The following is a 13,944-nucleotide window of genomic DNA, read 5'->3' as shown; positions in this document are numbered from 1 at the left end:
TCTCAGAGCCTGAGGGGCTAGGCTCTGCCGGTAGTTTGAAAGCAGCCTGAGCTACAGAGCGAAACCTTGTTCCAACCCAGTTCCAGGGGGTCTAATGCCCTGTCCTTCAGCCTCCTTTGCGCACTGCACACACCTGTTGTGCTTACATACAGGCAAAACCCCACATACAATAAAAACCTGAAACCACCACCAGGCCCACAAGTGCACCCTGTGCCCTATTTCTGGTAGTGCAATAGTTTTATTTCATACAAGGGTCTCTTGAGTTTAAAAGAAAGACAGTAGTTCCTGTGGTCAGTTTCTTCAGTACCTTTGTTTCCATTCATTAAGTTGGAGCACAGGCAAGAAACTCACCAAAAGTGACAACTACGGACTGTCATGCAATTGAAAACACCACCATTAAGTATAATTATATACTCAAAAATACAGTAATGTCAGAAAAACTAAGTCAGAAAACTTGTCAAAGGCAAATTATATAAGTTGTGTTTGAGCTTACCCACTTTAACATTAGAAAAGGATTTATTCTTTTACATAAACATTATGTAAAGCTAACAGTCAGGTAGTCTCGTGGACTGGAAGGTGACTGATTAATTCCCTTTCGTTCCCAAACCTCATCAAGCAGTCACTACATTTATGAGGCAAGTCAGCTGAATGCTTGAAATCTAGATGAATTTTTAGATCTTCAATTTGTCCTGTTGAATATTCACAATACTGGCATAAATAAATCCCTTCAGATAAATGTGAATTTAGATGCTTGCAATATTCCAACATGCTAGAAAAGCCCTTCCCACAGTCATCACAAACATGAGGGAATATTTTGGTATGCTCGATAGCAACATGTCTGTTCACATTTGTGTGAAGCCTGCTCCGAAAGCCGCATACTTGACACACGAAGAAGTTTTTGCATTTGTCAAAGGTGATCTTGCTTAGAAGGCTGCACTGCCCATGCCCACCACTGCTGCACTTGTCACTGAGCTCTATCAGTCTTCGAGCATGCTCATTGACTACATGGCTGTGCAAGTCCTCAGGGTCACCGGTCTCATGCTCACAGAACTGGCACAGGTACTGCTCATCACGGCTGTGCTCCTGGAAGTGCAGGTAGAGCTCACTGCTTGAAGAGAACTGCACATCACACTGCTCACACCAGTAAAGGTGGTCGCTGAAGTGGGTATCTGCAATGTGCTGGCTGAGGTTCTCAAAGATCACTGTCTTGTAATCACAGTACTTACAGATGTAGGGGTCTTCTTCATGAAGTTTGGCATGCTCAATAAGCAGCATATTGGTGGAGAAACTTTCCTTACACACCCGACATACATTCGAGTCAGTGCGCTTGTGTTTCAGGATCACATGTTGTTTTAGGTCAGAAAAATACTTACTGTTGAATTCACAAAGTTCACACTTGTAGAGGCCACTGCTGTTGGCTCTCAATAAAGGCCACTTCTGTTGGGCAGTCACATTCAAAGCTTGGCTCTTGTCAAGTATTTTACAGAGTTTAGCTGGTGGTTCTTCATCAGTCTGGTCTTGGAGGCTCTCAGAGGAATTGTTCTCTGTCTCTATATCATAATCTTCAGAAATTGCATGGACTTCTACAGCAATTGGGACGTCTTCTGAGGTATGAACCTCTATAGGGTTCTCCTCTTGAATATTCTGATGTACTGACTCAGGTGAGTCACACTCTTCATCACAGATTTCAACGTCAGCAGACTTTTCTGAAACAAAGGAAACCCACTGTTGTAGTACTGAACTAAATACGTTCCACTAGAAATAACCATCCCATTGTAATAGCAATGTACTTAATACATTCCTTTAGAAACAGCTATCCTACTGCTGTCATATGGTACTAATAAAGCTCTTTTAGAAACAGTCCGTCCTCAAACTAAAGAGATGGCTCAGAGGTTAAGAACATGGCTGTTCTTGCAAAGGTCCTGAGTTCAATTTCTAGCAACCACATAGTGGCTCATTAACCATCTATAGTAAGATCTGGTGCCCTCTTCTGGTGTGTAGGCATACATGCAGGCAAATACTGTATAAAAAAAATAAGTAAATCTTTAAAAAAGAAAGAAAAGAAAAAGAAACAACTGTTTTGAAACACTGCACCTCATTAGAAACAATCGTGTGTATGCCTTTAATCCCAGCACCTGGGAGGTAGAGGCAGGCATTATCTCTGTGAGTTCAAGGCCAGCCTGGTCCATAAAGTGAGTCCAGGACAGCCAAGGCTACACAGAGAAACCCTGTCTCAAAGCCAAAAAAAAAAAAAAATGTGAAAAGTAGTTAAGAGTTTGTGCTGCTTTTACCTGATCTGAACGAAATATGCTAAATGCTATTAGTTAGTGAGTTTCCCTAACCTGTGGAAAAGACAGTGTGGTCTAGAATCCTAAGAACGGGGCTGGGAACCAGGTAGTTCTGATTCCTGTTTCTGGCCTTGGTTCCATCTGTAAATTTGGGCAAGTCATTTGATGTCTCAGGATCAGAATCATCATCTGTAAGAAGAATTTAGAAAAATTATATCAAAGCATTAAACATCATAAAATACTACTTTCAATAGCAATAAAAAATAACTTAGATTTAGTCAGGAAAGAACATTATTACCTATTATAGATTCCTAAAGATATTGAGAATATGCCAGAATATTGAGAATAATCCACTGCCTTTGTTTATATGGCCCACTTACACTAGAATACATTCTGAACTTCCTAAGGAATTTTAAGATATTGAGATTGAAATCTTTATTCCTTTAGTCCAGCCTCATTCCCTCCAAGTTAGCATAGGAAACTGAAATAAGGGTCAAAAAGGAAAATCAGACTGCAACATCTCTGTGTTTAATACACTTCGGGTTTTTTTTTTTTTTTTTTTTTTTTGGTTTTGTTTTTTTTAAGACCTTGTTTTTTAAAAAAAAGTTTTAGACTTAGGGGAAAAAAACTAAGAAGTGGAGAGTTGGCTTCCATCTTCCTAAGAAAGGAATATTGATATAAATAAATGCAAATTCTTCTGTGTAGCAATTTTTCTTTTCTACCCCTAATTATTCACAAAATCCTTTATATCAGTGTAGATTCATATTTTCTCAAATTACTCCAGCTCTGGCTACTGCGAGCTTCCTTTTGTCTCTATCATGAGGTGGAAGGCAGGGCCTCGTGTGTGGTGGTCAAGCACTCTTGCAACTGACCTCTAACCTAGGCTCTCGAGAGTACCTTCAGTTAGCCCCTGTGCTCCATTAGCCCATCCATACTGTGTGTGTTGTTTTGTTTTATAATACATCCCTGTTTTCCAGCACCACAAGATGCTCTAAACTCATGTTGTCTATTTCCTCCCCAGATCTAGAACTGGCCATGTCTATAGGGACCTTGGTTACTTGGTATTATATAAACCAAGCTCTGGACACAAAATGTGCTCACTGCTAGGGTGCTTCTTTTAGGACTCTCAACTAAAAGAGCAAAACAGTTCTGTGAACTCTCACAGGTATAGATGCAGGTCTGTGAGCACTTCTGTGTGTCAGCATTGCAAATCTGTACTGCACCAGACAAGGCCTCAGACTGATGACTCACAGAAGGGGAGAAGGGAACAAAAATAGGTGCAAAGAAAGTAAAGAATCAGTGCACCTTCATACCATTTACCAATCCTCAAGAAAAGGGGGGCAACAAAATGCAAGACCGAAATCCGCCAAACAGCCACTCTCCATCCTTCCCTTCTGTCAGCACTACAGACTTAGAGAAGTGAGCAAAATGATTCCTAACACTTGACTACCAACACTCCAACTCTAGATCACCGCTGCTTTGCATCAATTCTTAGCCAACTAAAAAGGAGTTTGCTTAAAAATGAAAATTACTTATTAATTTAAGAAAACAAACTCAGCCAGGCACAGTGGCACATACCTGTAATCCCAGCACTCAGGAAGGCAGAAGCAGGCAGACCACTATGAGTTTGAGGCCAGCCTGGTCTACAAAGTGAGTCTAGGACAGCCAGGGCTACACAGAGAAACCCTGTCTGGAAAAGCGAAAAACACACAAACTACCTTTTCAGATAATTCCCAAGAAAAAAATACACCAAGGCAGCTTTGTTTCTTTGTGACTTTTTGTAGTACTAGAATGGAGTCAGATCTTACACATGGTAGGCAGACACCCACACAGTCATCCGTAGGTCCTGTAAAAGCAAATTACAGAGTATCCTGGAAATTAGGAGCATACCTTTGTTGTCAAAATATTTTAAGTCTGGCTGTCTCATAGAGCAGACACTGTAACAATGATCAGAAAAGATCCCACTGACTCCATCTGCGATTCTGCTTATTCCAGAAGAATCTGAATGTAAAACAAAATGAAGACAATTCTCAGCACAATGTACAGATATCTAGTGATGCACAAGCCTGCCTGACATTCAAATCTTTTGTCTACTTTTTCCTCCCAATGTTGAAGATTGAATCCAGTGTCTTGCACACGTCAGGCAAACCCTTTACACTGACCTATATTCCTAACCCATCTTTTCATAACTTTAATGAGTTTCAATAGGGAATAGATAGCATGTTCATCAGTTGTACACTTTCGACCAAACACTGACATTTGGCATCTTTGAAAGAGCCACTGGCTAGAGTGTAGTAAAAGCCCAGCGGTGACTGCATACCTAGAGTATCAATGCTGCAGAGGCTGAGGTGGATCAGCAGCGAGGCCAGGCTGGGCCATACAGCATGGCCCTAAGAGAAAAGAAACAGTGAGAGATGAGTTCAGTTCACAGCACACACAGATGGTGACTCACAACTGTCTGTTACACATAAAAAATATACCTTTCTTTTAAAACACACAAGGAAACATTTTCCTTATAATTTGAATCTCACAAAATATACATATATACTAAATGATATGCTAATAATTCAAATAGTGAATCAACTACCATGAACTACTAAGAAGGCATGCCACATAGTGCCAAGACATCCGTCAGGAGAAATAGCCCTGAGCAGAGAGGCTTCTCAACAGCAGCCATTCCAAATGCTGCAGAAGCAATAGACCAGGCCCACTCTCCTCAAAGAAGCAAGCTAATGGGTATGTATGAAATGGTCTCTTTTTTAATTCTTATTTTATTTACATTGATTTGCCTACATGTATATCAACATGAGGGTGTCAGATCTTGGAGTTACAGACAGTTGGGAGCTGCCATGTGGGTGCTGGGAATTGAACCAGGATCCTCTGAAAGAACAGTCAGTACCCTTAACCACAGTGCTATCTCTCCAGCCCTGAACTGGTCAGTCGGTCTGTCTGTCTGTCTCTCTCATTTGTCTGTGTAATCCCCACTATCCTGGAACTCACTCTGTAGACCAGGCTAGCCTCCAGAGAGCTGGGACTAAAGACATGTACCACCACCGCCTTGAACTCTTTTTTTTATTTTTTATTTTTATTTATTTTTTTTATGAGATTGGGTCTCACGTAGCCCAAACTGGCCTCAGTCTGGATCTTTCCTGCCTCCACCTCTCAAGTGATGGCTTAGCAGTGAACCCAGTGCTTCATGCATGCTAGGCAAGCACTCTGTCCACTGAGCTGCATCCAGACCAGCCCTCTTCTTCAATTAACACAGGAGCCAACCTCAACCACAAATTACACAATCACAGTGGAAACTGAGACAGAGAGATGGCTTAGTGACTAAAAGCACTTGTTACTCTTGCAGAGGACCAGGGTTCAGTTTTATCATTTGTAAAACCAAATGATTGTTGTACAACCACATGTTACTATAGTTCCAGGGAATCCAACATCCACTTCTGACCTTCCTAGGTACTAGGCATGAATATACACATGTAGATAAACATACACATAAAATAAAGTTCACAGTTCCAAAATAGTGTGTAAGATAAAGTTTTTCTCCCTCAATGCAAAATATCTTATGCTGAAGTTATTGCTACAACTTAAGCACAGCTTGTGACTCTGGCAAAGTCCAACTAAGCTATATGAGGAGTAAGCTTGGAAATCTAGTTTTAATATTTCTAGCCCATAGAGTTGAGCAGAGTAGAATGTAAAGCATCCCTGTAGCACTCCACCTAGCAGACAATGTATATGCAGAGGATTTATGCAGAGTATATGTTGTGAGGATCTGTGTTCTCACAACAGAAAATGGTCTAGATATTCTGTCTTATCATTTATGCAGACATAGATGGGAATAACAGCTGTATGAAAATTAATCCATTACCCTTTCGAAAATAATTCAATTATACACTAACCTGAATAACGAGAAGGGTGTAAAGTCTTCCTTTTTCTTTTTTTAGGATATTCATTCATATCTTTTCGCTCTAAAATATGAAAAGCATTTAAGAAACATGGTACAATAACTGATAGTATAAAAATTCTTTTGAGCTAAAGAATTTATTGGCAATAAGAAATCTGGGGGGAAGGGGTGTTGGAGAAATGGTTCAGCAGTTTCTGAGACGACTGACTTGACTGCTCTTCCATAGCACCTGGGTTCAACCCCCAGCACCCACATGGCAGCTACTACCCTCTGTAATTTGAGTCAAAGGGGATCTGACTGCGTTCTGTGGCCTCCAAGGACACAAGGTATGCTGTGGTACAAGACATCCATCCACAGAAAACCTTTTATAAAGGGGTCTGTGTGGAACGTGAAAATAGATGTCAGAACAACACTGCACCACACCTCTATCGAAAGCATTACACCTCCCAGACAAGCCTAGACTCCGAGACCCTGTCTCACAACACAAACTTTTAGTCTCAACACTCAGGGGCCTGAGAAAGGCAGAGTTCTAGGCCAGCCTGGTCTACATAAAGAGTTCCAGGCCAGCCATGGTTACAAAGTGAGACCCCGTCAAACACACACAAACAAGCCATTATGCCTGTGCACGTTCAACATTTCTACAGACTTCAAGCTAAAGTCTTGAAGCTGCATTTCTTTAAAGATATAGTTGTGAGTCTATATTAACATAATGACTCCCGGGGGGGAGGGGGGATATCTTGTACAGAATCTTGGAACATAAATAATTTTCAAGAAAGAAGAATTTTATGAGTCACAATCAACATTCTGAGAACAGAAGTGTGGCAACCACTAAACAACTAAACTCCCATGAACCATTAGAAAATTTACTAGTTGGTTTGGCTGTGTTCCACTTACTTGGTATAATTCTCAATACTGCAGCAAGGAAAATAAATTACAGGTTAGTTTCCACAGATGGCAAAAAGTGCCTAAAAGTAAAAGAGACCAGAAGTCATATAAGCAATAGCACCACTAAGCAAGCTGTAGTTCATGGGTAAAATGGTTCCACATTTTAAATTAGCAACAGGAAGAATGAACTTAGGCATATTCCTTATGCTTTCTAAACTATGATCTATATTCAATTTTATGCAAAATGTTCATATTTCTTTGAAACAAATTTACTTTATAGCCATATCTTGATGCCAAAATTATAGTATAAGTATACATTAATTTATTCAGTCATTAGAAAAATCACAAATGGCTGGTCAAAGTGGCATATACCTTTAATCCCAGCATCTGGGAGGCAGATGCAGGCAGATCTAAGAGGTTGAGCCCAGCCTGGTCTATAAGTAAACTCCAGGTCAGGGTTACACAGGGAGACTTTTTTCTTTTATATATATATGTATATATGTGTGTGTGTGTGTGTGTTGTGTGTAGTGTGTATATATTACATATATATAATATGTACATATGTTATATATTTTACACATATACACACATATACATAATCTATACACACATATTAAGAAAAAAGTACAAATAAAATCAATATTGAATCACAGAACTAACACTGACCAAGTGCTTAACACATTAGTGTTGATTTACTGAGTATCAACTATATACCAGAAGTACTTGTTTTTAAAGATTTATTTTTACATTTATGAGTGCTTTACCTGCATGTACACCTGCATGCCAGAAGAGGGCCTCAGATTTCAGTATAGATGGTTGTGAGCCACCATGTGGTTGCTGGGAATTGAACCTGGGTCTTCTGGAAGAGCATGAGTGCTCTTAACAATTGAGCCATCTCTCCAGCCCCAGATAGCACATTTTCAATCACTCAGGTCAGGTAATGTCCACACCTTGTCAATATTGGTGGTTGTGCCTTTTTGTTTTGCTGTTTTTGGAGACAGGGAGTCTCTGTGTAGCCTTGGCTGTCCTGGACTTGCTTTGTAGACCTGCCTCTGCCTCCCTGAGTGCTGGGATCACAGGTGTGCGTCACCATGCCCAGCGTATCTGCCTTGCTATTGATTAGTAAACTGAGACATAACAAAGTCAAGTCACAGCTGGTAGGGCTGTAGGGTTAGATTTGACCAGAAGTCTGACAACTTTAAAGCCCCTGTTTTTAAACTCATCTAAGTTTAAACCTGAGCAAGTTTCAGGTTAAAAAAAAAAGGTTAGGTTGAGGTGTGGTGGTATACACCTTTAATTCCGGCACTCAGGAGACAGAGGCATGCACATGTCTGAATTCTAGTCAGTTCTGTTTAGGCAGATCTACTGAGAGTTGAGAGGCAATGCAAGTGGACTTGAGATCGTGGAATTCAGAGGCAGTTTTTACAGAGAGTTTTACAGAGAGAGGTTGAAGAGAGATCAAGCTAAAAAGAGGTGAAGACAGAGTGAGAAGGAGCCAAAAGATTAGAACTGATTGCTGGAGCGGGGAGTCGTGGCACACGCCAGCACTCAGGGAGCCAGAGCCAGCCTGGTCTACAAATAGAGATCAGAACAGCCAGGATACAACAGAGAAACCTTGTCTGGAAAAATACAAGTTACTTTGAGTCTAAGCAGAGCAATTCAGTCAGAGGCAGAGAGAGAGAGAAGGAAGAAGAAAGAGAAAGAGAGTGAAAGGTACCAGAGTGAATCAGTCATCTAGGAGAGGAGTTTGAGCCAGAATAAGCTAGTTGAACCAACCAGCCAGAGCTCAGAAAGAACTAAAAAGGTTGAGCTTATTCAGCAGTATGTCTCAAAGGCTGAAAACATTCTAGGCCTAGGTTAGATTGTATGAAGGATAGAGCTTCCAGGACTTGGCCTAGGTTAGCAATGGAGGCAGTAGGCCTTTAAGATAACAATTCAATCAGGGTAATAAAAGTTACTCTTTACATCCCATCGTAGTCCTGTCCTAGCCTCCTGAGTTTCGGGGTTACAGGCACCATCTCAGCAGATTATAAGATGAATCTCGTTTCAAGTGGATGCATCCCTGATGGGCACATACTACTTCTGCATATCACATGATCACACTTATTAAGCACATTCTTAATGCTTATTAAGAACTCCCCAACAATCCCGTGAGGAACACAAAAGTACTCCCTTCAAACTCACCTCATTTCAAGCAATGAAGAGACCAATTCTATCAAAGTCCATTATGATATATCAGAACTAAGGATGGAACACTTGTCTTCAGACTGTTGGTATCAAATAACTAACTGTGTGTGTGTGAACACTCATTGCTCCATACTGCCACCAGCAAATTCATCTTGCTCCAAGCTCTTCGCCAACCACTGGAGAGCAGAGGTGATATCTGAAAAACTGACAGCCATACTTTTATAGAATCATTAAGTACATATTCAAAATGCCAACCCAACACCATAAACAGCATCCTTTGTTTGGTTTTTGAAGACAGGGTTTCTTGTAGCCCATATTATTATACTCTAATATCAGGGAGAACATGAAACTGTCAAGAGCATATCTCAGGTTGTTCAGAACATGAGCAAAAAAGAAAAAAAAAAAAGAAAAAAAAAAAAAAGGAAACCACACACTGTATTAAAATTACCTTAAATTGAAAGTTGGATTTGGCTTGTCAAGTGAGGGAGGTAGAAGAAGACAATTTAATTTCTTAGGACTAAAAACCATCAAAGGCTCATTAAGACCACTCACAACTAGCCGGGCACAGTGGCACGCACCTGTAATCCCAGGGGAGGTGCAGGCAGTTGGATCTCTGAGTTCGAGGGCAGCTAAAGCTACACAGAGAAACCCTGTCTGGGGGCCCAGGTTGGGTTGGGGATGGGACACGACCACTCACAACCTAGAACTGCCATCCATCCTTCACACAAGCAAACAGTATGGGATTTGGGTATGCACAAGTGCCTTCATAAAGACATCTGGGTACACACACATGCAAGTGCCACAGCACAGTAGTGGTATGAGTCCTGGGGACTGAACTCCCATCATCAGGCTTGGCAGAAGATGCCTTTACTCACTGAGCCATCTTGACAGTTCGAGATTACAAATAATGTAAATCAAAACTTGTGCTCACTAATTATCCTATCAAAAAGATCATGAATCACCTGAAGCTTACCCCTACCCAGTTATACACAGTAGAAAACTAAGGTATTTGAAATTAAGTCACCTAAAAAACATTCACTTGGGAGAAAAATGTTAACATCATTGTGCTATATCCGGTTTATAATGTATCACTTAAAAAAAAAAAAAAAAAAAGACAAGTTGGTGGTGGTGGTCCAGCACTCAGGAGAGAGAGGCCAATCTGGTCTACTTAACAAATTCCAGGAGAGCCAAGAACACACAGAGAAACTCTGTCTCAAAAACCAACTACTGAGTGTTGTGGCCCATACCTTTATTCCCAACCCTCAGGAGGCAGAGGCAGGAAGATGGTTCTGAGTTCTTGGCCAGCATAATATACATAGTGAATTCCAGGCCAGTCAGAAGCACATAGTGTTTAAAAAAGCAAAAACAAACAAACAAACAGATGGGATGTGGCCACATGTTAATTCTGATTTTATATCTGGTGTTAATCTGTTTGTTAAAGGCATACACCACCACTCCTGGCTCACTCTTCATTCTTTGAGAAAACATGGAAGAAAAATTCCCATTTTAAAAATGCCCAACAACATTCTCAGGCAAAGGGCAGTCTGGCTGTCAGCCTACATGTATATCCCCACAAAACTGGGAGCACAATATATGAAATATTACTTTACAAATCATCTTCCATATCCACAGCAGAGCTCAGTGGCTCACAGCTGACATCCTGGCACTCAAGAGTTTGAGGCAAGATTACACAGAAAGACCCTGTCTCCTAAGAACAAAATAAGCACATCAACACACATGGGGGCATCCTGGCACCTGGCATCTTCAAAACTTAACAGTGCTTTCATGCAATTTCAGATGTCTTTACACAATACAAAGATGCATTTTTTAAAGACTTTTCCTGTGTGTTAGTTCAAGAGAGGATGTCCTGGAGAAGGAGTTACCTATTCCAACTGAGAGTTCTCTCCAGCACCCAACACTTAATTTTTTTTTTTTTCTTTTTTTGAGACAGGGACGTTTAAAACATTTTCTTTTTCACCTCCATAAAATCAGGGCCGGTGTGATGGCTCAAAAGGCACTTACTGCTAAGACTGACGAAGTGAGAGCCATCCCCGGAACCCACATGGTGGGAAGAACAGACTTTTCGAAGTTGTCCTTCTGACCTCTACACTTGCGCCAGGACACACGTGCGCATGCATACACACAATAAGCACATATAATTTCAAGCACAGAAAGAATTTTCACATCCTAAATGAAGCCCGGCGTGGTTGGCACACGCCTCCGTGCCCAGCCTGGGCTACCCAAGACCCTGTCAACACAGAACAGGAATGGGAGCGGGATTCGGAGAGCGCTCGTCCCGTTTGGTCTCTCCCGAGACCCTCAGCCCGTGAGGACGCAGGACCCGGCCCCCGTGGGGCTCCGGCGTCTCCCGTGGGAGCGGCCTCCTGCAGGCGGGCACAGGCCTCCTGCAGGCGGGCACAGGCCTCCCCGGGGCGGAGTCCGCCCGAGCCGCGGCGGCCGACACGCACCGGGCCGGGCAGGCCCCGCTGGCCCGGCGGCCCTCGCTTGGCGCGCAGGCCCCGGGAGGCCGGCCCTCACCTCAGGCAGCAGCGCGAATCCGCCGAGGCCCGCCCGGATGCTGGTACGGAGGGGGCTGCCGGGCCGCCGCCCGCGCCCTCCCTCGCCTTGCCCTGCCCTTCCCTGCCCGCCAGGCCCGGCCGCACTCACCCGGTCGCCCCGCGCATGCGCCGCCGCCGGCCGCGAGGACTCGGGTGAGGAAGGGGGCGGGGGAGGGAAAAGGAAAACCCGGAGGAAGGGCCTGACGAAGAGAGGGGCGTGGCTTCGTGCGGAGGGCGGGGCCTGGCGTCTGGACAAGGCCAGGCCTCCGGTCTGTGACGCTGGGCTTTCCTTACGCCTGGGGTTCCCCGGAGGCCCGCACCGGTCGATCGGCTGGGCGTTCAAGACCGTTAGTGTTTCCCCTTAAAGTGTCCCCGCAGCCTGATGTCGCAGACCGCATGGTAGTTGTCCTCAAGCCCCAACCAAGAACATCCGAGCTAGATAGGTCCAAGTCTGGGCCAAGCGCCGTGTGACTCGAGATGGGACGGCAGGCCACACCCAGGGTTCCAGAAGTCTGGGGAGATTGGAGGTGGGGTTAGAGAAGGTGGGGCCGAAGAGATGGCTTCCCGGCTAAGGGAGAATCGCTTCTCTTTCAGAAAAGGCACCCACATGGCAGCTCACAACCGCCTGTACTGTAACTCCAACTGCCTGGGATCTGAGGCCTCCGCAGGCACACACCTCCCCATCCCCCCACCTGAACACAAATTAAATAAATCCCGAAAAAGGATTCCTGGTGGAGTGACTGAGGCTATCACAAAAGATTGGATTCTGTCATGTAAATACTCTTCAGACCTTGACAGTCAATCAGCAAAGGATTAAACTAAATGAACATAAGTAATTGTGAACATAATTTTCAAATTATTCCTCGGCTGGCAGTAAAGTTCAATGGTGGTTGATGCTTTAAAAAATGAGGAGTGAGGTTGGAGCCCTCAGCATTACAAGTTACAGTCTAGAGTGTGGCTGTGTCTCGCCCCTCCCTCAGGGCTAAGAATGAACTTCAGGGGCTGGAAAGATTGCTCAGTTGTTAAGACAAATGGCACCTCTCCTAGGGGACCCAAGTTCAATTCCCAGCACCTACCGTGAGGCTCACATCCGTCTATATATCCAGTTCTGGGTCACCTGACTTCTTATTTTGGCCTCCATGGGCACAGGCACATCCAGGCAAAACACTCATAAAAATAAAAATAAAACATTTTAAAACAATTAAAAATAATGTAATCCCAAACCTCCACCACTGAGCTACGTCCCCAGCCCCTAATCTGGGTGCGAGTTAAAGATGTCAGTACAGTTAGAAAGAGGCTTGTGGGTATTACTCGGTTTTGTAATTTAAGCACCTGGTTGTAAGTCAATGGCCAAATCGAGTCAGGTACCTTATTCCCGTGGTCACCCACAAAGTGCCAGCTGCGGTTCGTGCGTCACCCACCCACCGGCTGTATTCTTGCTGACAATCACTTGGTATTCAGCGGGTCGTCATCGACCCCCTAGCCATGCCTTCAGAGCCTTATTGGAGACACAGCTTGTTTGTGAGGTTCGGTTTGGTGACCTGTAGGAGTTCTTGGATTAGACAAATGAATGCTTACGAACGCCACTGTGACCCGAATAGAGTAAGAAAGGCTTTGAAGACACGCTCTACTCCTAGTATACTTAGCACCTGGCGCAGAATAGGGGAACGGTGAGTGATCGGTAGCAGACTGTTGAGTTTATAAAGATGCTACCTGCGGCTACTCGTTTCCCAGGGTGAATCCAGTGGTGGCCACAAGGGGACGCCATGCGATCGCTGTCAGATACAGGGTTTCTCACGCTTGCTCTTGCGTTTGTCTTAATTCCACGAAGCAGTTTTATTCCAAAGCTTTTTGGAATAAAAAGTAAACACACGTCCTCTTGCCTGCATCACTTAAAAAAAAACAAAAAAACAAACAAACAAACAAACAAACAAAAAAACTTGCTGGGTAAGCCACGTAGGAGAGCATCACAGTATTTCGATGCCATGCATCATTCTCACAAACGATTAGCAGTAGTCTTTCTTGCCCCCCCTTTTTTTCTTTCCTTCAGGGATCCCTTTTTCTCCTTCTCAAGAGAAGTCAAGAGGGGTAATTGGGTAAAAGCCTGAAAGGCCTAGGA

The 13,944-nt window shown here is 43.3% G+C and overlaps 2 protein-coding genes across 6 annotated transcripts in view; one reads left to right on the top strand and one right to left on the bottom strand.

Moving 5' to 3' along the window:
* Positions 1 to 291: 291 nt before the first annotated feature.
* Positions 292 to 11,978, bottom strand: Znf639 (zinc finger protein 639). Of its 5 annotated transcripts, none has more exons than XM_055626109.1 (7): positions 11,935 to 11,978; positions 9,265 to 9,471; positions 7,090 to 7,160; positions 6,191 to 6,259; positions 4,179 to 4,289; positions 2,343 to 2,477; positions 292 to 1,706 (listed from the first exon to the last, which is right to left on the bottom strand). In XM_055626109.1, exons 4-7 carry the CDS (start codon positions 6,246 to 6,248, stop codon positions 553 to 555), a joined length of 1,458 nt encoding a protein of 485 aa, XP_055482084.1. In that variant the 5' UTR covers positions 6,249 to 6,259; positions 7,090 to 7,160; positions 9,265 to 9,471; positions 11,935 to 11,978; the 3' UTR covers positions 292 to 552. The 5 variants fall into 5 exon arrangements, with proteins under 5 accessions (XP_055482084.1, XP_055482088.1, XP_055482085.1 ...); XM_055626113.1 differs by having other exon boundaries at positions 7,090 to 7,107; XM_055626110.1 differs by lacking the exon at positions 11,935 to 11,978 and adding an exon at positions 11,806 to 11,881.
* Kcnmb3 (potassium calcium-activated channel subfamily M regulatory beta subunit 3) overlaps positions 11,256 to 13,944 on the top strand; it is a 38,493-nt gene continuing 35,804 nt past the window's right edge. Inside the window, exon 1 of the mRNA XM_055626114.1 lies at positions 11,256 to 11,978. Within this exon, the coding sequence (XP_055482089.1) occupies positions 11,459 to 11,978 (520 nt within the window). The 5' untranslated portion in view covers positions 11,256 to 11,458. The remainder of the gene's footprint in view (positions 11,979 to 13,944) is intronic.

Source organism: Psammomys obesus, unplaced genomic scaffold (assembly GCF_907164565.1).
Source record: "Psammomys obesus unplaced genomic scaffold, mPsaObe1.curated_primary_1811, whole genome shotgun sequence".
NCBI classification, from domain to species: Eukaryota; Metazoa; Chordata; class Mammalia; order Rodentia; family Muridae; genus Psammomys; species Psammomys obesus.
The sequence above is the reverse complement of the archived record's forward strand: the minus strand, read 5'-3'. Positions and strand labels throughout refer to the sequence as shown.